Consider the following 27,911-nt stretch of genomic DNA (forward strand, 5'->3'; position numbering starts at 1 on the left):
TTAAACACAGAAACATTTTCTCACCATATAAATTTAAGCCATGCAAAATATTAATGGAAAATCACTGAAGATTTGTTTTTTCCAAATTATCAAATTTCTGAATAAACTAATTCCTGTATGCCCCCCCCCCCCCAAAAAAAAAGGAAAAAAAAAGAAAAGAAAAAGAAAGCATCAATTATGAAAGAAAAAATAAGATGAAATTATAAAAGCGAGTTGTCATTCCTCAGGATTCTCTTAAACCGTTGAGACATGAACTGAAAGACATTAATGTTTGTATCGTCGTTGGAATCTTAACAAAGCTTTGTTGGAGATTAAATTATAATAATAAATATTGAAAAAGCCACATGAAATTTAACAAATTTGATCACAATTCGACATTATATACATTACACAGGACGACTTGCATGTACAGTCAGACTTGGAAGCACGATCTTTGGTTAGTTTTCCTACTTTGTGACCTTCGAAGAAACAAAATTCTCCGTTCTTTCAGTTTTCATAGCACAAAGTTAAAAGTTCTACTAATTCTTAGGCATCTCTTTAGAGATTCGACTTTGGATATGCAAAGGTGAACTCAGGCAGGGAACACCATATTTTGATCGCTAGACAGACTCAAGAACTCCTCATGATACAAATTTATTTTTACTTGATATCATCAATTTTGTTATTTGATTTCATTTCTTTTAGCAAAGTGTATTGGATTAGGCTATTATCAATTTTCAAATGTTTGGTTTAACATCATGCTAGACCTTTACTACCATTAGATGGTGCGGTACAACTGACACGGACGTCATCTGAAAAAAACGTCAATCCAGAGGGGGTCATGCAAAACTTGCATTTTTCGATATATTAAACTATGAAGTATCCGGTTAAGCACCAAAGTCGAACAGGGTAACACAATTTTATTTTCAATTCTGATTTCCAACCCTCGACTCCACCCGACTCCACGCGCCCCCTCCCTTTCGGATGCATATTTACAGTTATAATAAAATCTAGTAAAACCAGCTAAGTTGTAATATCTCTTGATGACTAAATAATAAGACAGGTGTCCATTCCATTGAAATACCCACCCCTGACTAGAGGGTCGGATCAGATGGGGACCTGGGGTCACTTTAGGGCTTCCGCCCACCTGAACAATTCTTGATACAGCCATGAATGTACCTGCATCCATGGACACTTTACAAAATGGGGGGGGGGTGCGGTGACCTGCTTGACCCCGTGGCCCTATCTCGCTTTCGAAACCTGTGTGGTACCCGGTCTGAGGGTTAAACCGTGCAGATGGTGGGAGACGTCTGTTGGCGACTCCCCGGGAGGGACCGGCATAATTTTACTGCTCTGTACATCTGAATCTACTAACCATCAATCGCAAAGTTATTAAACCTTCATCGGCCTGCAGTAGAAATGACCTTTGTCCGTGTCTTTTTGCTCCGAAATAAATTTACCATTCGTTACAGAGTATGAGGTTTTTTTTTCTGATGATATGTGAGGGTGGAGGGGAGTAGGGAGCTTTGTAAAGTTAAATTGAACAATCCTAAAACCTCAGACCTGCACTCTCTTATCTCATCCCATATTTCTTTTTCTGTTTCTGCAAGAGGTAACTCGTGAAGGTCAGCTCGGCCCTGGCCATGCCGCTGCAGAGCTTGTCCTTCTTCGCGTCTTCCTTCAGTACCAGTCCCTTGATGTCGATGCCCTGGGGGTGCCATATACCCCCCTGGTTCACCGTCTTGTCCGGATCGAGGATACACTTATCGTTCAACTCTCTGTTCCGGGCTTTCAACAGGACCACCTCCTTCCGCATCTTCTCCACTCCGTAAGCCTCGACCTTCCGCCAGAACGTCTTGTTGAAGTGGTCGTAGAGCATCGCGTCGCCCGAGTTCCACTCCCACAGTCTCCTTCGGACGTCTTTCCGTATCTCGTGCACGGAACTCTTCGCTCTGGCGTTGACAACGAACGAGACGATGTCGTCCGTCTGCCAGCACATCAGGTCCCGAAGCAGTATCAAAGATTCTTCAAAGTACTCCGTGATCAAGACCAGATCGAACGAGTCGTCCAGATGGGAGATCAATTTCTCTATGGCCTTGACGTTCCCCTTTTGTTCGTTCGTCAGACCGAGATCGAACATCATCGGGTCTCTGGCCAAGGTCAGATGGCCGTATTTGTTGGTGTAATAGCTGGGATTCCCAGAAAATGTAGCTAATGGATCTTTAGTTTTAATTTTGAAGTTGCTGCCGAGACTACGATAATAGAAAGTCGATTCGAACATGTCCACCGGATCTCGAATAATGGTCGTCCATATTGTGTCTTTGGGCATCACCGATGACATACCTGAAAGAGGAAAGAGAAGAAAATCACTTGCAAAATTTTATCCCGCCCAAATTGAGAGAGATCTTGAATTTTCATTTTCCAATTGATATAGGAGATCACAGGGGGGGGGGGAGGAATAGGGAGAATTGAAACAATCCAACATAAAAGAAAATAGATATAAAAACTTTTGGGTGGGTTTTACACGTCATCACTGCCAAAAAAAACGTTACTTTAAAAAAGTAATTGTTGAACTATTAACCACTAGCAATGCAATAATACAATCGCATCCGAAGCTTTTTCTTACAATCATTGCCACCCAATAGCGACACTTAATTTTATCCGCGTTTCTAATGCAAGTACGATAAAAAAAAATAGTTGGAGTGCGATAAATTTCTCATCGAAAATTAAAATAGGAAAAATCACGCAAAACTGCATTGTGGTTTTGATGATGTAGCATGAGCAGTTTTTCATGAATCTGACGTAACGTCATGTGCGACATACTTAGATCTTAGTAATACAGTGAAAAGCAGCACCAGTGATGTGACAAGCAATAAATTCAAAATGACACAGGCAGTCCTGAAATGACCCATGGCCTCAACAACAGGCTTCTTGTACTAAATATCTTCTTGAGATATTGGGTTTGCAAGGATTTCACAATTTGACCCCTGGTGACCCCAAATGACCTTTGACCTTCAACAAAAACAAAAGATTTCTTGTACTTAATGTTTTACTTCTACACACCAAATATGAAATTGGTCCGACCTTCTTGAGATATCGTGTTAACAAGCTGGGCGTCACAAAAGCACACATATACATGCATACTGTAAGCCATCATGAATGCAAAGGTTATGAATATCATCAAAACCAAAAACCAAATTACGCGGCTTGAAAACTGATACCACATCAAGCCGAGAGTCTGAGTTTGCAGCCCTCCAAACCAAGAGTTGCCAGGTCTGATATTTAGAATGAGTCATCAAAATAATGAGCTATCAAAATCTTGTGGCGGATTTTCTAGTTTTACTGTAATTTTTAATGCAATATGCTTTCCATTGCATGATGCTGAATGGCTGACTTGAGTGCCTGCAGTTGAAGCCGATGACCACTGACCATTGACCACATAGCGACTGTATACACTGATTGTAACCAATTGAGAGAGAGAGAGATCTTAATGGGGCTCATAGATGGCGCTGTCAAGCTACAGTATATACGGCTCTGGGTCCTCACGTGTGTAATCCGTAATGTTTACAGATCTCTGAACCAGGGTAATACATTACTCTAGCACATAGCCTTGCTGTGTGATTGATTCGAATAGTTCAAGGTTCTAGACGTATAGTTTTTTTAACAATGAAAGAAGGACCTTAGAAGAACCCAAGTTCAAGTGCTTAAAACAACTACAGACTTTGTAACTACGGAACAGTACGTTTCAACAAGCTCTCTTCTGCAACAGTTACCTAAAAAAAAATGAAGTAGCTATCAACCTCAAGGTAGCTGATTGCAGTTAGAGACAGCAACCTTGTCAAGTTTTGCGGCGGTCCAACTAGCTAGATGGGAATGATTTGACAGGGCCACTCTGTTGATTTTTGGCATAACCGGAGAGCCTCATTGGATTGGCCCCCCCCCCCCCGGAGGTATCAGGCAGTACATCTGAATATGACAATCACCGTAATGGTGAAAGAGCCGCAAATATACCCAAATTGATGGATAGCTTTTGCAATAATTTTATGAATGAATCGTATTGAATCCGTCAACTACTAGGGTAAAAAACTGCATTGTAACATAGGATCTGACATTAAGCCTAAACACAGTCACTTTGCACTGTACTTCACCTTACACTGACTTATAATTCTTTTGTTCTTTTGACTTGGGCACAGTCTGATGGGTTCAACCTAAAACTATCGACCTTCCACAACTTGCACCAAAGCTACAGTATCGACATAAAACCTATTGTGCTTTGCAAATGGGTGCCTTTGTGCTTGCAAGGCCAACAAAGGTCACTTTCTGGAAATTAACAGAATTTGTATTTACTCCAAGCAATGACCTATACCATATATACCACAATTACCTTTTATAAATGCATGGCTTGATTGCCCATCGGAACAAACCAGGAACTAGTGTACAGTATATATTTACTGTTTTCACAATGTAAAACAGACTGACTTGCACTTACAGTAATATTAATTACTGCAGCACAGCACAGGCACATAGCCACCACACCTAATGTAGCCCACTGTTGATGACATATCACTGCTTGCTTTCATACCGAGCAGAAATTGTGCCTAATAGTCACTAACCTCAGTTCTTTTTACTTTTTACATTGTTTTACAAATGTAAAATGGACACAACTGCACTATAATAATAACAGTATATTTCAGTCAAGACAGACACACAGCCACCACGGATAAATGTCATCACTTGTTGAGAACTTGAGATTATAAATACTGAGATATCTTGTAAATACTGAGATATCTTGTATATACTGAGACATTAAATTTATACTGAGATATGTTGTAAATACTGCTGAGACATCTTGTTAATGCTGAGATATCTTGTAAATACTGAGATATCTCGTATATACTGAGACATTAAATTTATACTGAGATATGTTGTAAATACTACTGAGACATCTTGTAAATACTGAGATATCTCGTATGTGTTTCACAGTAGTCACCAATTCTCGATGGCCTTCATCAATGCATGCAGAAACACTTCATGCCCAGATATTGAGACAGAATTTATCCATGCAAACTCCATACTACCCACAGTGTATTGTATGTACCAATAGAAAGCCAAATGGCCAAGGCAAGGCTTAAATGGAAAATGAGAGCAGAAACCAGCAATATAAAGTTCAGAGACATTCAGATCACAATAATGAAAAGTCAAGAAATTTTTGCCTTTTTTTTTTCTCCGTCAAAAATATACTAGAAAGTCACAAATTGTTAGACACCCAGGGAGAAAAAGTATCAAATATATTAAATATGAAGAACAATATGAAACAAAAGAAAACCAAAATTAAAACAAAGAAAGAAAAAACAAAGAGTAGGAAACTGAAGGAGGTATGATTTCATCCACTCTTTGGATCTGAAGAAGTTACCTTTGAATTGACTAGTGTTGATCGCCCTCCAATATTCTATAATGTTGAGTGCAGTCCTCCCATCGTCTTCCCCCCCCCCCCGCCCATTTTATTCGGACTCACCCTCATGTAGCATAGAACATGACTCCTCTACAGGGATACTGTAAAGGGTAGGCCCTGACTAAGCATGAAAAGGTTAAAGTAATATTGAAAGTTGTCAACTCAATGTAAACTTATGACTGAATGGAAGAAAGGAGGTGAAAAAGGCAGAGGAAAGAAGGCCAAGGAAAGGAGGTGAAAAAGAAAAGACAGAGGAAAGGAGGTGAAAAAGGGCAGAGAAAACGGGGGAATTTAACTACACACCCACAAAGAATTAGAATATTTTCACTTCAATGATACCATGTTTATTGTTCCCCATGACTTAGTTTATTATATGGAGATTGATGTATACAACTGGTACAAATTTATATGAAGTAGTGTTGGAAACTCATTGAACCCTTATATGACAGACGTTTCTAAATATGCAATCAGGAGGGGGGGAGGGGGAAGGGGAGAAGGGGAGAATGGAAGATGAGAGTTGGGATGGGAGGACAGCACAAAGAGGCATTTGAGTATTTTACTTGAATGAAACATGTTCATTGTTCACTATGACTCTTCATATATGGATAATGTGGAGGTTAAGAATTCCTATATATAGTGATCTGAGGCTCACTATAGGCCTACTGTACATGACATAAGTTTGAACTATGCACCCAGAGGCAGAGGGAAGAGAAGGGAAGAGGAGAGGGAAGGCATAGGTCCCTTATGTCCCTCCCTCTGGGGAAAGGGAATGGGAAGTCAGCAGTGGAAGAGGCCGGAGACGATGGAGAAAGAAGACCCACTATGACACTGCCACACTTATGATGACATCAAAGACTTAGAAACCCCGCCCCACCCAATTCCATCCCACCTTCACCTGTCAATAGAGTATTTCTACTGGAAACTGAAATAGGATTTGAAAATGTGAATGGTCTCTTCCAGGTAAAATCTTTGAGATTCCCAACATCTGAAAAGCATTTGTGTTGTTGCCTCCTAAAGTTGAGTCCCCATCGCCTTCCTTCCAGCCCATACAACACCCTGTGCCAACGGAAGCCATGCATATATGCATATTACTGTACTTGTATACTACATATATACTACTATACACTATATATACTTCTGTCATACTATATGTACATACTACTGTACTATATATACTACTGTACTATATATACTACTGTGTGTATATACTACTGTACTATATATACTACTGTACTATATATACTACTGTGTGTATATACTATTGTCATACTATATGTACATACTATGTATATATTATTGTGGGTATGTATACTGTATGTTTATACTACTCTAATATACTACTGTATGTATATATTACTGTAAGTATGTATACTGTATGTATATACTACTGTACTATATGTATATATGTATGTATATGTTATTGTATGTATGTATACTGTATGTACAGTATATACTACTGTACTATATGTATGTATATGTTACTGTATGTACAGTATATACTACTGTACTATATGTATGTATATGTTACTGTATGTACAGTATATACTACTGTACTATATGTATATACTACTGTACTATATGTATAAATGTATGTATATGTTACTGTATGTATATATACTGTATGTACAGTATATACTACTGTACTATATATATATAGTACTGTACTATATGTACTATATACTACTGCACTATATACTACTGTACTTTCAACAGCACTAAATTGCATCGTTACAGTTGGTTTATTTAGGACTATAGTGTCTGGAAAAATCTCTGGCAGAGGAAAAAAAAAATTTGTAATTTCGCTTTTCGGTTACTTTCACAAAGTCTTTTTCATTCATGTGCGATATGTCTACAGAAAGCACTGCAGTCATATTGGTGCTAATGTTCAAAGTTCTGTTTACATATACTGTAGCTCTGATTCAAAGAATTACAATGGTGTGCAAGCGCTCACAAGGCGGATGAACTTGTGTACGGCGGGGTGGGTGATTTGACAGGTTCGAGAAACCCCTTACAGTGCATCTTTGCCAAATGAAAAAAAGAAAAGTGCTTTAGAATTCAACACAAGTTAAGGTGAGCCCTCTAAAATATTCCGTTGCCTTGAAACTTAACAAAATTATGTTTCAAAAAGATATTGTCTTTAAAATTATGACTGAAGTTGTGCATTACAACTAGTGATCGATTAACTCACTGTACTAACATGATGAACTGCAATTAGAGAGTTTGCAGCTTGTCAAGTCTTGCAAAACGACATAGGACCTATATGACAGCAGTCTGTGTGGATTAACATTAAAGCTAAAATAGATTTATTTGGCTACAATCATCTGCATGTTCATAAATCAACAAAACCAACAGACACAAACACTCCCAAACATTTAAAGTAAATATACACTGTTGTAACTTGTTTTCATTGGCAATCGCTGCCTTTTGAAGTGTCATCTCATTTCATCGTTCCTGGCGAATTTTTATGCAACAGATAACGTTTCCATTTTGCCTTTAATCACCCAAGAGATCGATATCGAAGCGGGAGTCATATTGACTCTGAGTGCATATTGAGTTTTGCTGAGTGTCATGTAAAGTTAAGGTCTGCAAACTATGCAAGGGGCGCGACCAAACAGTGGGTCAACAAAATATTGATCATTTGTCCAAAGTCCTAGGTAGCAGGGATGAGCCTGGGGTAAAAAAAAAAAAATACAGAACTTTGCAAAAATTGCGGTATAGGCTCCAATTTGCGTATGCTACAGTGTGATAGGATAATAGCTTTTGTCCTCCTGCAGGTTGGATATCCATAAGTAATGAAAAACATGCGAACGACAGATCAAATGATACAAGGCTGTTGTTAGAAATTCACGGAAATTGAGAGGTGTAAATCTCGGAGGTAGAAAAGAAATCACGGATATTCCGAGATAGTCAGGAAAGAATGTCAAACTTTGAATGCATCTGAGTCATATTTTGGCTGCCTTTTTTGTGTGTATGGTTGTGTGTATATTTATGTGTGGAAATACCATGATCTGCTGTCAAGTTATGAACTATGATAGATCACGAAACAGGGTTCCACAATTATATTTTACAAGAGTAAATGCTAACTTACTCAACTGACCGATGAATAGACATGTTGCGGAAGAAACGTTAAAAATTGTAAATCCTCACATGTTGCAAGATTGCAGATCACACTGTTGCAGCATACAGTTTCTTCTTTCCAGGATTCTTACTAAACCAATGCAAAGAACTGATTAAAAGGGGAGGAATTAAAATCTCCTCACCCCTCCATATCTGTGCTTCAAATGCATAAATGTATTCATTATGGGACCAATGAATGACTTTTTGGTGTTGTTTTCCAAAAAGACTAACTTTTTTGAAAGCAAAGTAGATACAGTAAATGTAAAAGAGTAGAAAAATTTCAAAAAAGTTTGAGAAAATAATGAAATACTGCATAAAAAGTGATTTAAAGAAAAAAGCCCCCATCTTGGGGGCGGGGAACACTGGCCTTGACGACACTTACCGAGCTGTTGCAAATCTTTACGGAAATCGTGAAGGAACAGAAACAAAACAACTTTGTGATTGACGAAAAAGTTAATAGATTGACAAAACTCTGGGATGACTTTTTTAAAGGTAGTTTGTAGCTTTTTTTTTATGAATCCCAACCTGGACTTTCGGAAATTCAGGTTGTCCAAATATCCAAAAGGTTTGGTAAACTTTATTCTGAGAAGATTAATGTATAAATTTATAGCAGAGATAACATCATACAGAAAGAGGTGTAGTTTACTGTAAAATAAACCAGTCTGTTTGTTGTTGTTGTTGATTTATAGTGAAGACAAGATGTCCATATACTGTACTCAAAATGCTCACTCACTGCTAATAACCATGATTACAATAAGAATAGAATAAAACTGTAAGCAAACTGCTTATCCACTAGAGAGCCTGTGTAGGAGAATGTGTAAAAGAAAGTTGTCCTGAAGTTTCGATCCTAGCAGGATCTTCTTCAAAGGCTAAATGACAAGTAACAGTAACAGAAGTGACAAATACATGTACAGAATACAGACAGGTTAATGAGCATGGTGAACACAAAGAGATAGATGTAAGGGGATTAGTATTTACAGTTAATTACAGAAGTCTTCTGTGTTTTCAGCGTTTCCCTGGACATTTCCACTGCCTCATTTTTCTGTTAGTATGAATCGGGACAATTCCCTTCTGAAACTACCACCAACAATATCCTGTTTAAACAGGTACACTTTACTACTCTAGACCTTAACATCCAACCACCCCTCCTTCCCCCATCCCCTAACCTTTTCCTCCTCTTTCGCCCACTCTGAAACCAATATGGACAGTCTTAAGTTTTTATCACTACATACTGCAGGAAGTTACCTTTCCATGAAGAAAAAAAAAAAAAAATACATTTTAGACATATTTATATATGTAATGTCTAAAATGCATTTTTGAAGTTAACCATGTATGTATTTAGCAAGTACAGCATATATATTTGTACGTAATATATTCCGCTTTCTCGCGCCATAAGAAATTAGAAACCATTTACAAAGAAGTAAATTCGTACCAGTGACTTGATACTCTGAGTTTGAATTCAAAATCTTAGGCCAACAAAGATTCTTTTGTTTGGAAAGAAAAACAATTATAGTGCTACACTAAATGTGTTGGGTTGTCAAGTAGAAAATATCCATGATAAACTTGTACACTGCAATGCTTGTTACCAATGACATTAAAATTTAACATTGCCAATTGCCATCTGAGTTCACAGTACTGTAAAAATTCTGACTGTGTGGAGTCCACAGTGCATGCCGTTCATTATATAGGCAATTCCTGCAATACTGAATATCAAGCTGTGAGTAGTGGGGATGTATTGTGGCATGAATATTTAATGAGTGAATAATTACATCACAGGATGTGGTGTACATCTGCATACATCCTTTACAACTGCAGGGAATGAATCAGCTATATACATATATGGATACAGATATAGTACACTGTAGGCACATGGTACAGCATGTGTGTTTCTTAATGCAAAGTGGAGAACTGTAAAGAATATGGTTATGTATGTATGTATGTGTGTATATATATATATATATATATATATATATATATATATATATATATATATATATATATAATTGAAAACGTAATGAGTTGGCAAATTTAGAACAGTGAAAAACTTCCAGCCTCAACCAGGATTCGAACCTGGGCCTCCCGCTTTATATGCGGACACCCTAACCAACTAGGCTATGGACGCTGATTGTATGTCCAAAGGTTTGAAACCGGTAAGGAAGGTCGTAATTCCACAGTATGCGTTTGTCACCTGTATCGAACAATACTAGTTCTGTTTTTGGTGACATATTTATATATATATATATATTTATATTTACATAATCATAATAGTAAAGAAGAATCCACATGTGCTTTAATTTAGTGTACATATATCACTCTGTATTAAGCTGATATTTGCTGGACCTCCAGATCTAAGAACCTTCTGTCCTGATTGGACCAAAGGTAAAATATTGCACGGGATAGATGGTGAAAATGCAAATGCAGTGCGGGACAGCTACGTCCACCTCGAAAGCCGAACAAAATTATTGCTGTGCGTGCACCTACCTTTAAAGTTAAATCTTGTGTGGTGACAGAATATGTTGTATTCCTTCACGGGAAACTTGAGCATGGTGCGCGTGTTAAAAAAGTCGTGACCGAGGTAATTCCCCCTCGGCGGTAAGACAAAGTTGAGGTCGTGATGGTCGCCGTACCTCATCAATATATTCTGTATGGTGCTGCTGCTACACTTGTGCATTTTGAAAAAGAGAATGTTATTCTTTGGTTGGCCGCAGGTCCTTTCTTCTTCTTCTTCCGGCGGGGTCCCCGCCTCTCCCTTGAACTCCTCCTCCTTGGACTGATTAAAACTGTCATTCCGCTCTCCTCCTGCAGTGTCTTCTGGAGATGTTTGAAGCACCTGAACTATGTCATGAATCACTGAAATGTTAGCGGCCTCTTCGTCTTGAGAGATAGGAGACAGGACGGTGAAGTTTTTCTGCGAAGAAGCACCAAAGTAGCTTCGGATGGTGTCGAACGATGCCTGTGTGGGCAGAGACGAGAATATAGTCGTTGGAAAGAGGATAAAGTGGGAGGAAAATTATTCCCTCGAGTTTAAGTCAACATTCACAATTTATGGTTTCATAACAATAGTAATAATAGTTAGTTTTACGACGCTTAAGTGACCACAAATGTGGAAGAAACCCGCAAGGGCTTATGGTTTACAACTTACATGTCGGGTGTCTTCAAATTCAACATTCAATAGTTTAACTAAATTTTGGGGAATTTTCTGCATCTTGTATGTCAAAACTGCTGAAAATAGCACTCTTTTCCCTTAAATTAAATGAAATATATGTTGAAAGCATCTGGCAACAGCTGGGTTAGTGATGCTTCTCTTAATAAGTCACAAATCATTCATCTACTGAGGAATAATAATATTTCTGTACAAACTTAGTTGCATAATCATGAAATACTAAATGTAAAGAGTAAAAGAGAGAATATATTGGAAACTTTATTTAAGCAAACAGTCTTCCCAATTAACTGAGTTTTAAAAGGGCAAATCAACACAGTAAGCCTTTCATAGGAAAGTAAAGCCTTTGAAAGACATCCGAGGTGATAACATACTGTACATCACAGGCCACCTATTATGATTCTCTTCCCAGTGCAGAGAAGGGTTTAAATCTGGTGAGGTTAGTTTATGGTCAAACAAACATATTTAGACTTAGGAACAAGTTATTGAGATGGGAACTCCAGCTAACAGTGTGAAAGTTATTGTCTGCTATATGAGTGTCATATTTTGTCTGGATCAAAATATCCCTTAGCAACAATGTAAAAATGTCAAAATAGAGAACACTCTTGCTTTAACATGGATGGTTAAAAATACAGTGCTTGCATTTTGAATGTACATTATCAAAACAAAAACTGACCTAAAACCAGTCTAAAATTAACTCTGACCTTACATTTCTTGAAATACCAAAATTAAAGTATTTCTCATCAAACTAAACTTCACAGTAAAGACAAACTTTGGCTAAAAGCAATGACATGCAATTCTGTGGGGAGGAGTAACTTGCATCTTGAAAAACACACACTTTTGGCCTGAAATTCTAGAATCTGAGGTTTAAAAAAAAAAAATTCATGAAACATTGAACAACGTGAAAGCATTTTGTTGTTTTGAAGAAACAGTTTATTCGAACAGGACAAAAATTAACGTGGTAACTATTAACGTAGATTATCGCTTTCATAACTCCGGAGAAGAACAGCTGTTTCCCTTTTCCCTAAACCTAACCCAACTCAGACTAACCAATATCCCTGCCTACTTTAAATGCCATGGTTACAGTAAATAGAACATGCACTTCTCTCCTCGTCCATTTTTGTTGACATAATTAAGAGATGGCCATGTGGTGGTTCCTGTAGCAGCTGATTGTAACTAATAGACAATATTTTGGCAAATATCATCCAAACATGATAAAAGCTTAGTATATATGTGCTGTATGCTTTTCCTCATTTACAATGAGTTGAAGAGGGAAACATTGTTACATGTTTCCCATTGCTCCATCATAGAGCCTTCACATACTAAGACGTTCTGTGTTTGTGTAGGGCCCTAGCTTTAAAAGGAGAGCAAATAAAACATATACGCCTGTATACTTACTGTCTGCTTGTACCTTTCCAAATGTTTTTTGGCTACTTACATGATCACTATATATATATATATATATATACACTGTATACACCATACAAATGTTACTCATGCATATAATGGAATTGCTTGGTCATCCTCTTAGAAGATACATTCCTTAAACAGATACAGTTTAGTTTAGTTTAGAGACCCAAGGATCAGGAAGCCTTACAGTAGCTTATTTGAGACCCTATCCATGTTAAATCGTGGATGAGCACTGGCTTATTTCAGGCCTCTCTTTCCAATAAGTGTTCAGAGGATAACGAGGCAGGGGTGTGAATTCGCTCCCATTCCTGCTCCCGGGGCCGTCATATAACGTCCCCATCCAAACTCTAGAGCCATGTAAATGGTTACCCACATATATCTAACTGTGGGGTATTTTGATAACATTCATTGATAACAGTCTTTCTCTAGCATGAAAGGGAAATAAATTTGTTAAAGAGCTATTTCAAATGATATAATTCCACCCACATTTAAAGACTGTTTACAATCAGAACTGGCAAAGGATGGTTGGTGGGAGGGGGGGGGGTAGGCAGGAATGAGAGTTAAAGATAAGGAAAAATCTGCTAAGTACTAATCATGACCTAATGTTAGGCTACTATACCTACAGTATATGAAGCCTAACAATGGTATGTATTGCCAAATGTATGTACATGGTAGCAACTCCTTTCAGCAGTTTGCGGTAATTAGTACCTGGAGGGGGTCATTCAGAGAGCCATGTATCCCAGACGTGACATACTGTAGCCACAACGTTTCAACACAGTTTGATATACAGTTACTGTTCATATTATTAACCTCTCCTCTTCCCCTGTTGCTTTCTTCTCTCCATCCCTTGTCTACTAATCCCCTTACATGTATCTCAAATTGTGTTCACCGTGCTCATTAACCTGTCTGTATTCTGTGCGTGTTTTTGTCCCTTCTGTTACTGTTACTTGTCATTTAGCCTCTGAAGAAGATCCTGCTAGGATCGAAACGTCAGGCCAACTTACTTTTACACACTCTATTACACAGGCTCTCTAGTGGATAAGCAGTTTGCTAACAGTTTTATTTGATTTATATTATTAACCTATCTCACATTTCGAACACCTTGTTTGCTTGCTTGCTTATCAAGTTATATCCTATTAAGAAGTGTTCAAAATCAGGATTTTTCCTCATATTTCCAGACTTATCTTCAAAATGCAAGGACTATCAAGACCAACAAATAGAAGTTTTTCTCATTAGCCCTACTTTTTCCATTTAATACCAGATTGAATGGGAATCATGCTTGTTACTTTGGGTCTTGTAACTATTTGTTTGGGGTCTTTGGAATTGAAGTTTTGACATACAGTATCTGTTAGCCAACTCACAGTATGTTTGCCATTTTGTGTATTCTTTGTTTAAAACTATTTTACTATTTACATATTTCGGAATTTGTTTGGGAATATACAGGTATATCCTTTAAGGGCTTTAATTATTATCGTTTAGTATCGGTGTTTTTATATTGTTGCTTAAGGCTTTTACATTTAGTGCCTTATTGGTTCTATATATTTAATATTTTGGTCTTTGTTCCTATTTGTTTTAGGTTTTACATTTGTAAAGCACTTTGAGCAGCTTTGCTGATTATGCGCTATATAAATATTACTTACTATTATTATCATCAATGAAAAGAGGTTTTGGATTATGAAAGAGTTCTTGGTTGCACCTCCCTTGGTTGGGAGGGGGAGAAGGGATGTTATGGTGGTTGAGAGCTTCTTACATTGGGGTAGTCTACGAATTGGATACAAAATTTCACTGAGGCTCACTAGAGCAATTTCACGCCCATCCATGTGCTGGACTTTTTATGTTTCTTATCACCAACTGTTACAGACATTGCCTGCAAATCTGGAATAAAAAAAAATCACCTCCAGGACAACCGGCCAACAGGTACATCAAAAGCCGTATCCCCGGGGATGCACCCCTCCCCCCCCAGGGGTTTCAACTACTTCGCCACGCCACCTATTCATAGTCTTTATGGTACATTCATAGCTTTGTGAAGAATTTTTGCAAGAATGAGATCATGATCTATCAAAAATGTATCCCATATTTTCCCAAGCCCGGGCTGTATTGACCCGTGGCCACATGAATGATGTCCCAGGTGACGCCCCTTAGACAGGCTTGCATGCGCCAAAGCCACTAACCTGTTCCTCGAAGAGCCTCCTGCTGCTGCTTGGTATTTTATCTACCAATCTCTTGAAAGATTTGGGCCCAGTCACGTTACTCCTGCAGCGAGAGAAAGATCAAAATAATGTACGACCGATTCTGTCAATGCTCGCTCACAGTTCTCCCAAGTAGTATTTTAATACTTGCGACAGAGGTACTCCGGCCTAGAATTTCGCAAGTTTAAGCAAGAGATCTACATGTATTTATAAAAAACAACCTACGTCCTTCAAAACACCCTCCTCCAGGGCTAAACTTGAGTTCTCGCTGGAATTTTTGTTTCCTGAACCATGACATGCATACACGTACAGTACATCAGTAGCTGTACATGGCTTTTGAGAGTAGCTCACATACATTTGATGATAGTAAGCGATATTACAGGGCTTACATCACTTTAGGTACGGAAATCTGTGACTGGCAGTTGTTAACCGACTTCATCGTGTGTTTATGTATTTGCTCTCTAATTATGCAACTATGCCTTCATACAACCACGAGGGTGGGCTCGCTACCCATCGGACTCAGCTACAAATGCACTAGGGTTATTGGAGTACCAGAGGGGTTTTAAGTATCTGCAGTGACCAGGTTAATAGTTTGCACGATAAACTTTGTTCTCAAGTGTACTTGCTACAATACCTTGTGCATAGTCTTTGTGAGGGCGGGGTGGGGGGGGGTCGCAACAGATTTAAAGAATATTTTTTGTGAATTTTTATACGTGCAATGTGTAGAACCTCACCTATTAATATGATTGATACAAATCCATATTAACCTACTACTGTAGCTGAACAAGTTTGAAGGGTATAAATAAACTGAAGTTTGATTTTTGGTTTGATAAAAACATAATTTGCCTTCGATTTCATGAACTGCATTTAACGTACATACACGTGTGTGTACGATAGACATTTAACAGAACTTGTAGACTTGTGTATGCTAGTTCAGGTCTCCTTCTCTGGCCCATCCCCATCCCCCCTCCCCACCCCACCTCACCCATACAGCACAGTATGCAATAAACTTGATTCACAGTCTAATCCAGATTTGTGTTTTTCATGTTGTTTTCCCATTTGAAAATATTTCCAAATAAAGTGAGACCGTTGAAAACTGTCCACAAAAAGGATGTCCAGCATACAAATTGCATGCCCAGCATTGATAAATACTGATCTCAAATTGTCTCTGCTAGTAAAAGATTAGATCTGAGGAAGAATTGCGAGCCCTGAGCTATCAAAAGATATAAATAATAAATGTCCACTCACCAGCTGGTGTACCATCCAATGCTGAAGATGATGCTCAAACTGCAAAAGGCAATGGCCGCTAACGAGATCTTGAAAGTTTGTCGAACCATTTTTCACGTCCAGTTTACGCCCATAACAGGTTTTTTGAGGTAAGCGGGGAGGGGGTGGGGTATCAGGCACCAGCGTTGTCAAAGATGGGATTAAATGGTAAGTTATGGTAACTTTGTGCTATTCATAGTGAGTGTCTCATGCTGTGTCTGACTATGAAGTGGTTGTTCTCATGATGTCATTGGTCAGGTTAGGTCACCAGCTGTGGAGTGGAGAAAAATATACAAAATTGTGCAATTAAGAGGTTGTGCTGTAAGTCCAATATGAACAACGTACATACTGTGTACAGTATCTATAGGTGCAATAGGAGCAAGATGGAGGGGGATGGGGACGTCTTGAAATAAAAACCTGATTAGATACAAAACTAAATTAAAAAAAAACAAAGGTACTGTATGCAACGAGTGAGAATGTGCACATACTGTACATGTACATAATAATAAACAGTTCTCATATTGCGAAACTTACGATAAAGTCTCGCCGCGCTGTACAAAAGAAAGTGAAAGATATGTACATAATATACAATAAGAGTAAACATAACAATTATAACAATGAAAACAGGTGTGTCTTCAAAACAGTTTGGAACATCTCCATAGACACAACATTCTTTATGTTGAGTGGGAGTTTATTCCAAAAGAGGGTTGAGGATATTTTAAGTGTTAGCTTCAGAGCTGTATAGTACTGTACATACTACCAGCATTAAAAATATCTTTTTCCACTGCACTGATGCCATGATCTGACTCTACCTGTACAAGCCACCATCAACAGTTTATCCGACCAAGTGTTATTGATTTCATAAATTTATGAGATCTGAGAGAATAAAAGCATAGATTTTGTACTGTACTATACTGTAGGTACAGTACATAGAATGGCCTTTTTTTCTTTATCAAAATGCTATGATATACTGTATACCACTCTGTATTAAGCTAGTGCTGCACGTTGTTAATACTGTAAGTCTCCAGTCAACAGGTGATGCCACAAAGATCGACCTACTGTATTGTAAAAGTGATAACCTTCAAATTTTCAAAATATTTAGATGTATCACGACAATATTGGGTTCTGTATATAGATATGTACAGTAAATCCATCACAGTATAAAAAAACCTGATCTGTTTGGCTGGCTGGTAAAGCATGTGATGAATCCTCAAGCAAAATCAATAACGACACAGCTGTGCTAATTAAATCAATAAATTTAACTTTATGCCAATGCAAAAAAAACAGGGTGAAAATTTAACACGTCGAGAGCTGGAAGTATTTATCTGTTGATTAACTGGTCACGCTGTTTTACTCGATATACTCGCAAGCTGTAGCCCTGTCAAGATTAATGCAATTTATTAAAATGGAAAGGAATAAAGAGGGGACTCTATGGTCAACTGATCCTACAGGTATCAAGGGTGATCACCTGAGACTTGTTACACAGGAAGGTTCCTTTTTGTTACCATGTCAACTGTTGCTATGACAACTGAGGTCGTCATCACTATAGCCTCCAATGAAGAATACTGTACATAGAAGAAATGATATAATATAACAAATCATCTTGAGTTTCTCTATGACTGTAGTTAATTCAAAGATAATTAGTTAATTGTCTTAATTGAGTTGTTCTCATGCACTTTAATACCAGAGTTCACAGGATACGCTGGGTTTAATAGATTTTGATCATACATAGACTTAAAGGATAGTGGTTAATATAAGGCGGTAATTAAAGGCATTGAAGACTCGCCCCAAACCGCGTGCGGCCATCTGAAAAAGTCAACTTTCCGTTGCTGGCAAGTGACGTTTGTTCGTGTCGCTACAAAATGCAGACAGTACAGTAATGAAACGTGATACCTTGTTATCTTTAGCTGGACCTGAGATGTCCATCGCTGTATTGTTTGTACACTGTGATGTGGGTATTGCAGCTGTATGCAGCTGTATGTACTGACTATACACTAGTGTCTAATTACCGATGGTAGCAATCTGTGGGTGTGTGTATTTTCTGCGATCGATGGTGGTGTCTAACACTTCTGTTACACCTCATTCGAAACTAGGTCAGATTACCGGCATTAGACGTTTCTTTTTGCGTGAGTCTTCACACCCTTTAAGTTGAAGACCCCGCCCTGCACTGAAGGAAGTGGATCTTACTGTACAGGTCACACCCTGCACCTTAAAAGAAATTATTTCACCTTGTAACCATGGAAACTTGTATGCATTGCCAGCTTGACAAAAGGACTTATAAATGATGCCACCTCCTGGGGTGATTCTTACATGGCAATGGTCATATCTCTGGATAAACCTTGCAGTTCATTTCTTATAATCGACAAGAGAAAAAAAGAACACATATTAAACACTGTACTAAGAACAGCCCTCAAGAAGTCAACATGATTGAATTAACTCTAATTCTTTTGCAATATTCTGTACATGTCCCAGCAAACCAGCATTATTTATTAATATTTTGTTTAATATGTATGATTATGGTTAAAAAACATTGTGACTGATATGACACTTGCCCACTCGGTCTACACACAGCTGTGTATAATCACTTTCATTTTGATTTGCTATATTAGTAAATGTTGCCAGGTGGTTGACAAACTCTCTTTTAGGGTCAGTTGAAATCTCTAAAATGACATGAAAACTGCAATTGTATTTCTTTCTCAAAATTTCACAAACAATAGAGAACTTTTCTAAACAACTATGTAGACTTTCCTAGAATTCCACAACAACAGTTTGAAAGGAATTTTCCTGTAATTTTAACTAAATACTACTTACTAATTATATATTGGTTCTGAGAGACTGCTGGCGGGAAAATTATGAATATCCACAAAATGAGAGCCGAAAAACAAAAGGCCAAAACTCACTGCCAGAGTTTCTTGTAAGTATTCACCTTCGGTAACTTAGTAATGTAAACCCCTCCTTGTTTAAGAAATCTCAATCAAGAAACAGTCAACACTACTGTACTGTAGGCCTATACAGTAGTATTTTACACTATCAGTTATATCTTCAATGGCAAAACCCGACTACCCAGATAAAAAAAGTAGTCAACGACTGTGCGACATAAAGAAGACGAAATATTCTGCATTAATTATACCTATTTCTAAGACAACCCTTCAGTCTTAGACTGTCTGTCAGGCTTTTAAACAGATGTGTGCTTGTACAAGACTCATTTGCATATTTCTCAAAAAAAACGGGAAAAAAAAACACCACCTTTTCAGCTCCTTATCCGACCCTTCAAGCCCAACTTTTTGGCTCCCCAAGCAAAAGGAAACAGTAACCATTTGTAATACAGACTATTATGCAACAAAGCCTTTGTGAAAAGTGAAAGAGATATAAAGAGAAGAGAAGAAGGATGAAAACCTCTCAGGTGGCCCTACAGATACAGTGCACCCTGGTCCTGCACTCCACCATTGTATTGTTCACAGAATATGTTAACAAGACAACTCAAATCCTAGAAATAAACATGAGCTCAACATCTTGAAAGCGTCAACCTCTACACTAACATAGACCTGTAAGTATCCTTTAGAATATTACTTCTGTTGTCAATTATTTACTTGAGATGTGCTAAGACTCTGCCAAACTCATTCTTTCCCTGGTGTGTCATTTGATTTCGGTACGCTAGCCATGATGAGCCGTTAAATTATTCAGTACCAAAATCACTCAAAAGAAAGAAAAAAACTCCCTCCATTGATTGATGATGACACAGCACTTTCATTGATTCCATTTGCAGTTGACTGCATATATTTGACTACAGTTGACTAGATTATATATAACAACTGCATGCATACACATGACACACTGATAAACAGTACTATACTGATGTACTGTACCTACAATATAGTAAGTATCAAAACTTAGAACACAAATCACTGTCTTACTGTACAGGAGGGGAATTTAAAGTCAGATTCCATCAGAAACATTGTCACCCCAAAAAATATGTCTTTTGTAAATGCTAACTGACTCGGGACACCCCCCACCCCCTCCCACACCCTACCCCTTTAGGTGAGTGCGTGGTGTAGCGAGCGGACAGAGTGTCCGACCCCACAATGAGGTTCAAATCTTCACAAGGAACCATGGCCTAATAATAAAAATAATGCGAAATGGGGGTTGGTTCTGTTCTTTCAATGGTTTGAAATTAGACCAAGCAGTAGTTGCACTGCAGTGATGACAAAATTGAGGTGCCTTCACCTTCCTCAATATTTGAGAAAAATGGTCAGACGTTGAGGTACCCTCTCAAATGAAGACGTTGATATGGCAGTTCTGAGAGCTGGAACAATTTACACGCCTCCCTCGTAGCTCTCTGAACACTTGTAGCAAAAGGGAAGGCTTGGTATAAGCCGGTGTTCAACCAGGATCATCCCATGGATTGGGATTCAATTGAGCTTCTGTTGTCTTCCTTACCCTCGGGATTTAACTAAACTAAAGCTTGACGACCCATCACCCACTATTTTAGATCACGATTCCGATAGTCTGGGAAGAAAGACTCTCCCCGGTACGGCGATACGAGGCTGACGTGGGGCGTGAGTTCGCGACGACATCGAGGCCGACACTGAATCTAACCCCCTGAGATTTGAAAATCTGAAACTGACATTGATTTATAAATGTTAGGCATTAACAAACAATGTCAGACCAGACACTGAAAGAGTAATTATGGAAATGACAACTGCTAAGGCTAACACTAGACTTGACAACAATGTTGGGGCTGGCAGTTGCTCTCTACCTACTGTAGTACAAAGACTGAATTATGAGCTTTCAAAGTTGAATACAGTACAAAAGCAACTTTAATCGTTAACGGGGAGTTTGGCTCCGCCACTGTAACATAAAGAAGAAAAGAAAAGAAGTTGTTGAGTGTACGTTGCATGTTTGCACTCCAAGAGATGCAAATATTGATAGTACTGAAGTGATTGTAACCCCGGTGCACACGTTAATTGCAATTAAGCTGCCCTGCTACGGACTACGACTAAAATCTGTGAACATAGTCAAAAGGTTAAAACCAAGTGCCTGAATACACCTCAATGGGATTATACTTAACTACAGCAACTTATTCTCCTCTGTTTCTTCTTTATTGAGGGGGGGGTGTGAGGAAGGAGAGCACTGGGATAAGTTATCAAAGATCACTTTTTTTCTTAAGGGGGGGGGGCTTTGCTGTTGAAGACTTGGGAGTACTTCATGATGTTAAACTTGCTGGAATTCAGGGATTTAAACCATAAATCTGTCGGTGTAATAGGGGAGATCCCGCCACAAGAGCAGACACAATAACACTCTCCTCTTCTATAGTACAGTCCTTACAGTACAGTAGTTTAACAAAATGTTTTTATTTTATGGGTCATGGTATGGAAATTTGCAAATCTCTATAATACTTTTTTTTTAAAGAAAAGTCACCCAAGATACTGTACATCCTGGACACAAAAACCAAACAACCTGATCCCCTCACAATCGCAGTCCTTTTCACATCGAGACTGTAACCACATTTAATGGTACTCCGGTCATCCGAAATGACCAAGTTTCTGTTCAGACAACCAACATCAAGCTGTGGAGGTTGTCCAGTGGATAACTACAGATAGTTGTTTAAATGAGATTGTCTTGTAACTAAGTACTTGCAGATAGTTTTAAAATGATAAATTGGTATCACACCCTTTTAAAAGCTGGTCTTTAATATATACCACCCTACAGTACACATTTCTCCTATGTATAGTGCACATATATTGTTTTGTTTTATTGGCTACTTATTTTCAAAGTGACAAGGAAAGCCTTGTTGTTCCAAGGGAAAACCCCCCAAAAAATCCTTAAGAATTTCCCTAAGTGTGTAAAATCCACTCTTTCATGTGTGACAATGGTCCTGTTTTTATCCAATTTGTACTGGAATAAAGGAAATGACACTGAATTGAAATTGATTATTACCAACGTCTTAGAAAGCTTACATTCTGGTGACCTTAGAAGATGATGGATTTTTTCTGAAAGTCCAAGAAGCTTAAACAAATAACTGCAGTGCACTGGTGTGTAACCTACAGTAGCCCATCTACAGCCAATATACACAGCATATAAAATCCACATGTAACATTACCCAAGAATGCAGACAATCTTGTGATATTTACTGTATTGGAAGGTAAAAAAATAAGCAGCTCGGCAAAGGGCCAAATGACCCACATAATTTGGCAAAACAGCCTCTTAGACCCCTGCCAAAATATACGATACAATTTACTATACAACACTTTGTACAGTACAGTAGTTCCCCACCATTTGTGGACACACTCTCAGATTTTTTTGTTCTTCTTTCGAAGCAAAAGGCAACGGGAGACCTTATTCAATACTGTAACCTTGTTGGCTACATTCTTGTTGGGGTACAGCAAAAGAAGTAAAATGATGTGATTAGAAACTGCCAAGTGGTCACAACTTCCACAGTAATGATACTAGAGAAAAAGAAGTTTGCGCCCCAGGGGCGTAAGTCCCCAAAAAAGCTTGTGTCCCGATCGAACACATTATTGCGTTTATTGTATGACCCACTCGACTAGTTGTTGTAAAGATGCGATCGTATCACTGCCTGTACTGTGTGAATGTTCTACACTATATGCATGGCAGATGTCCCAGTGCCCTAGCTTCGCCCGCCCTGCCCCTCTTTTCGCCTGTCCTGTCCTTACAACACATTTTCACCGCCCAGCCCCTATTTCATCCGCCCTATTACTTCCCTACTCGCCAAATCCGTAGTAATTCCACTTTGACTTTGCAGCGATTCCAACTCTTCACAAATCCTCATACCTACAGAGTGCATATATCTCTCACTAAATTCCACACAATTCACTAATTTCACTAGTGCAAATCCCATGTACATAGGCCTGTTCAACTTTGGAGTTTCAACTACACATGCGCTAATCCTCAAAACCTGACCCACCTTTTATTCTCTGGACTTCTGGAGGCACTTTGCAGTATTTGCAAACAACCAGCTCCAAGAAAATCACAGTAGGCCTATGTGAATAACATTTTACACATTGTCGATTGAAAGAATCAAACTTTAACAGCTACTTTTGACCATGCACGAAGTACAGTAGTTTACACACGAATATTGCACCAAATAAAAATTGACTGAAGTCCGTGGTCAAAGGGAACGCAAAAAGGTTGCAAGAGAGATACTAAGTCTGTGAGATGAAAAATCCTTTTTCGGTATCTGGCATGTTAGCTTCCCACAAAATTCATAGCTTGTTTCAACTCATAACACTTTCTGATCAAAACAATGATTCGTGATTACGTGATAGTCTCAGAAACAATTCAAGTGCATCTTCGTACCATGAATGCTTGTTGTCGAAACGTACTTACTGTATGTGACAACAAGGCGTAACTTATATATTTGAGTGCACACATATGATAGCCTATACCTGTCACAACCCGTTCGGGGATAACCCCCTCAAGTATTTTATTGATTACTTTACGTGTTTAGTTAATTGGATGCTAATTATTTAGCCATGGTTTTGTGCATCCTTAAGCATTACGTAATCATTTCTTTGCTAACGAGTATCGGAATTCCGTCGGCATCGGGTATAAATAGAACAGTAAAGCCACGTGCTCTCTCTCTTTTCAATCTCGGTCTTGAACCGAAAGCAAAACCATGGCAAAAGAGGCAGGGAAGAAACTAAATTAAAGCTTGAACGAGGAAAGAAAGAGAACGTGAAACTACGAAAAGGAAAAGGCCGACGCTCGTATATAGAAAGAAAGAACATTCATTTGTGTAGTAACAATAAACGTTGACAGAACCCTCAACGAACAAAACTAGGACCATAAGAAAGAAAGCCATATGAAGTATAGAAGTGGAAGTTTAAAAGGATATATATAGAAAAATGATGATTTATTTTGTTCTATGTAACCAATATTAATTTTATTATTGTTGTTAACAATTATATTGAACTTGTGAAACTCATATACTCTCTCTGTCCGTCTTTACACTGTTGTCGACTGCTCTCTTGAAAAGAATCTGTGACAATACCACAAAACTTAGATTTTCATTCAACAATTTCTTTTATGTTTTGCATAGGCCTAGTTGTGAGTGTGTACTTGAGGTTTGTTTTACTCTGAAGTCTCTTATACAAAGGTTGCGACCGCCAGGTGCAAGCAATTTGAATACTTTGCATCCGTGGCTTAAACATTATGTCAGGGACACAGAATCCTGCGTTTGTAACAATGCTGCTTTCACCAAAATAACTTTGAACTACGTATGGCCTATATTACAAATTTATACTGTACATATATATTACATACATATCAAAAATAATCAAATCATTTTGTGGTACTATCTTAATTTACATATAATACATACATATCAAAAATAATCAAATCATTTGCGGTACTATCTTAATTTACATGTTAAATAATCAAATCATATTGCGGTACTATCTTAATTTATTAATATATATATCAGCTTTATAAGGTACTTTTCAGCATGGCTTCCTATCCCTTGGACTCGACAGAGTTTTTCATATTTACTGTACAGTAATAAAAATTACCACATCAGGCACAGCTTGGTTGTCAATTAGTTATTTGTCCCAAATAGATTACATCATCATTTCTGACCACTGTTTTTCCTTCAAATACAAAATACAGTATATGCATCATAGAATTAGACATGAATGTTAAAAACATCCGCTCGAAATTCATAGCGAAATATATTTTATTCATCAAAATTTTGTATGATGACGTTGTATATGTATAGATCCTCCTGCAAGCAGGAACTCGCGAAGAAGCCTAATTGGCTTATCAAAGCCGCAAGCTGACCGAAGTCAGTCTCTCATATTCATATTTAACGTCCATGATTATGAATTGTTAATTGTCAACAACTCTGTAACTGGACGAAATACATTAATCTGAGAGTGAATCGAACCGGAGACCTTATAATTGAAAGGCACCGGTGTTAACCACTGAGCTAACACTTCACGTTGTGCATTGGAAGCCCTGCTTACTGTACAGCCAGCCACCAGTGTGCTACATATATCTTATTTCTTTCGTATCATCGATTGCTTCCCTTTTGAAAAGATCCAAGTACTGTACTGTAGATAGGTTTGTTTTGTTTTTTCTTTTGCTTTGTAATTTATACTAACATGTGTCAGTAATGTACATACGTAAGTACTGATACTGATTAAATCAAAATCATTTTTCACTGTTTCTAACTTTGGATCCCGCCAACTGAAGCTGCTTTAAGAGTCAATCGAAACCTTAATGAATTTACTTGCTCACCACCACATCCCAGGGAATAATTGATCTAGTATATACTATGCCTATCCTATGCAAAATGGTCAAATTCTTATACAAACTGTTCTAAAGCTTTTTGTTTTTTTAAAGACACATGTATACCAAAGTACAGTATTTTGAAAAGGAAAAAATTACGGCCTTAAAACTGCTAGTCTTGAACACTAAATTAATTTGGGTTGCATCATCATTGCATTTTGTCAGATGAAGATATGAAATTTTTCAAGTCCGGTGGTATGTGTTTAATATATCCATATCTTTCCATCTATGAAATAAGTTTGTCTACCCTTAGTCTTAAGCCCTTCAGCAGATTTACTTTATAACGAAATCTGAAATTACACTAAGCTAAGGCAAGGGTCAAATTCTTAACAAATAGATAGGCCTAACTCCCTGAAAGAGACTAAAAAGAACATGAGACACAATATATAATCCAAACCTCTCTGGCCCACATTGGAAGAGGCAAATTTTAAATTCAATTGTTTTCAAAATATCAACTGTAAACTTGTGTTAGCCAAGGAATTGCAAACATGGTGACTCAACATTTTCCTTGTGACATGGCAAACAAAGGCTTTCTGATGTAAAACAAATGTTTAATTTATAAAGATCGATTATAGAATCTGGTATTTACGTCATGAACGATGCGCACCATCATGTCTTACAAGAAAAAAACGTTTGAACAGTTAGAGTAGACTTAGGCCTAGCTGGGCTGTTTACTAGTGAATTTGTTTGCTTTCAATGTCTCGCTATGTTTCTGGGCAACTGATAATGTAAAATATCTATACAAAAATATTGGTAAAAGTACTCTCACTAGGCCTAACTTTAGAAATTTCGTTTTTTAACATTGAAGACAAATTTGTGTATTGGTCTGTTACACTAGGAGTGCTAGCTCAGTGCTAAACGCCGGTGCCTTTCAATCATAAGGTCCCGAGTTCGAGTCACTCCAACATCGGTTGACTGTTTTAAGCGTCTCTTAAAAACACATTTATTCCAAAATTTACAGTGATTTTTCTTGCATATTTGTGTACAGTTTGTTTTAAGCGCTTTGAGGCCTTTGCATAAAGCGCTCTATAAATTTTTGCTTATTAAAAAATTATTATTATTATTAATGTATGTCGTCCAGTTACAGAGTTGTTGGCAATTGACAATTCATAATCATGTACGTTAAATATGAATCTAAGAGACTGACTTCGGTCAGCTAGCGGCTTTGATAAGCCAATGAGTCTTCTTCGAGAGTTTCTGCTTGCACAAGTTGCAGGAGGATCTAAAATACATACATATATCATGTCGCGGAACTGGTGACTAAATGAATTTAAAGCTAAGATTAGTGACTGAAAGTCCATCTGAGCTTCTGACCAAACTGCAGTCCAAACCCCTCGTCTTTGTACGACAAAACGCACACAAGAAATAATGACATAATCCTAATTTAAAACGCTAGATAAATTATACCTACCAACATTGGAACAAGACTGCCGTAAAAGTACAATCTCTTTGTGACAAGTTTTTCCAAGTTACTTCGTAATTTCTTGGTTAGATTTGAACTCTGGTATAGAAACGCGTACACTTCACCCAGTACTGCCCAGTACTGCACTTTCTTTTACCTTTTATTCTTGTTATATCGTTACTGTGTTGACGTTCTTCTTGGAACCGATTAAACGATTACCGTGTGACGTCATCCTTGCATTGGTCATCAAATCGAATGTAATTCATTTATGTACACACCGATGATTGGTGGCGTTGCTGAAGTCGTAGGGGAAAAAAATTGTACAAATTGTACAACAGCTGCTCCTGGCAGGATTGAAGTGATTTAATAAATGGAGAGCGGCGACTAATGTGCAAGAATGAACCATTGTGAAAGGGCGTCCTAACACAATTTATGTGCGTCCTAGGTCCGGATGAGTAGCACGTAGGGAAAGGAGGGGGGGGGGGATCTCATGAGTGGCGTGACTAAACATAGTTGTGTATTCATTCTCCACGACGGTGAAGTGACACTTGAATCGTTTTGCTATTTCAAGTAGATTTCCATACAGGCTCGCGGCATTGTTTATGTTGCCACGAACTGTTGCAATTGTAT

The 27,911-nt window shown here is 38.0% G+C and overlaps 1 protein-coding gene across 3 annotated transcripts; it reads right to left on the reverse strand.

Moving 5' to 3' along the window:
- Positions 1–347: 347 nt before the first annotated feature.
- LOC139966375 (galactosylceramide sulfotransferase-like) lies at positions 348–27,621 on the reverse strand. Of its 3 annotated transcripts, none has more exons than XM_071969317.1 (6): positions 27,439–27,621; positions 16,556–16,844; positions 15,290–15,371; positions 11,030–11,501; positions 8,931–8,945; positions 348–2,322 (listed from the first exon to the last, which is right to left on the reverse strand). In XM_071969317.1, the coding sequence occupies exons 2-6, from the start codon at positions 16,642–16,644 to the stop codon at positions 1,553–1,555; spliced, it is 1,428 nt and encodes a 475-aa protein (XP_071825418.1). In that variant the 5' UTR covers positions 16,645–16,844; positions 27,439–27,621; the 3' UTR covers positions 348–1,552. The 3 variants fall into 3 exon arrangements, with proteins under 3 accessions (XP_071825418.1, XP_071825408.1, XP_071825426.1); XM_071969307.1 differs by lacking the exon at positions 27,439–27,621 and adding an exon at positions 27,291–27,432; XM_071969325.1 differs by lacking the exons at positions 8,931–8,945; positions 27,439–27,621 and adding an exon at positions 27,291–27,432.
- Between the last annotated feature and the right edge of the window lie 290 nt (positions 27,622–27,911).

This window comes from Apostichopus japonicus, chromosome 1 (assembly GCF_037975245.1).
Source record: "Apostichopus japonicus isolate 1M-3 chromosome 1, ASM3797524v1, whole genome shotgun sequence".
Lineage (NCBI taxonomy): Eukaryota > Metazoa > Echinodermata > Holothuroidea > Aspidochirotida > Stichopodidae > Apostichopus > Apostichopus japonicus.

What these genes read in the sequence shown, in the direction of transcription:
- LOC139966375 (XM_071969317.1), bottom strand. Translation starts at nt 16,644, where the DNA reads ATGGTTCGACAAACTTTCAAGATCTCGTTAGCGGCCATTGCCTTTTGC. An exon ending in ATTGGATGGTACACCAGCTG is followed by an intron (nt 15,372 to 16,555) that starts GTGAGTGGACAT and finishes CTCTCGCTGCAG; the next exon opens with GAGTAACGTGACTGGGCCCA. An exon ending in GGAGGCTCTTCGAGGAACAG is followed by an intron (nt 11,502 to 15,289) that starts GTTAGTGGCTTT and finishes CTGCCCACACAG; the next exon opens with GCATCGTTCGACACCATCCG.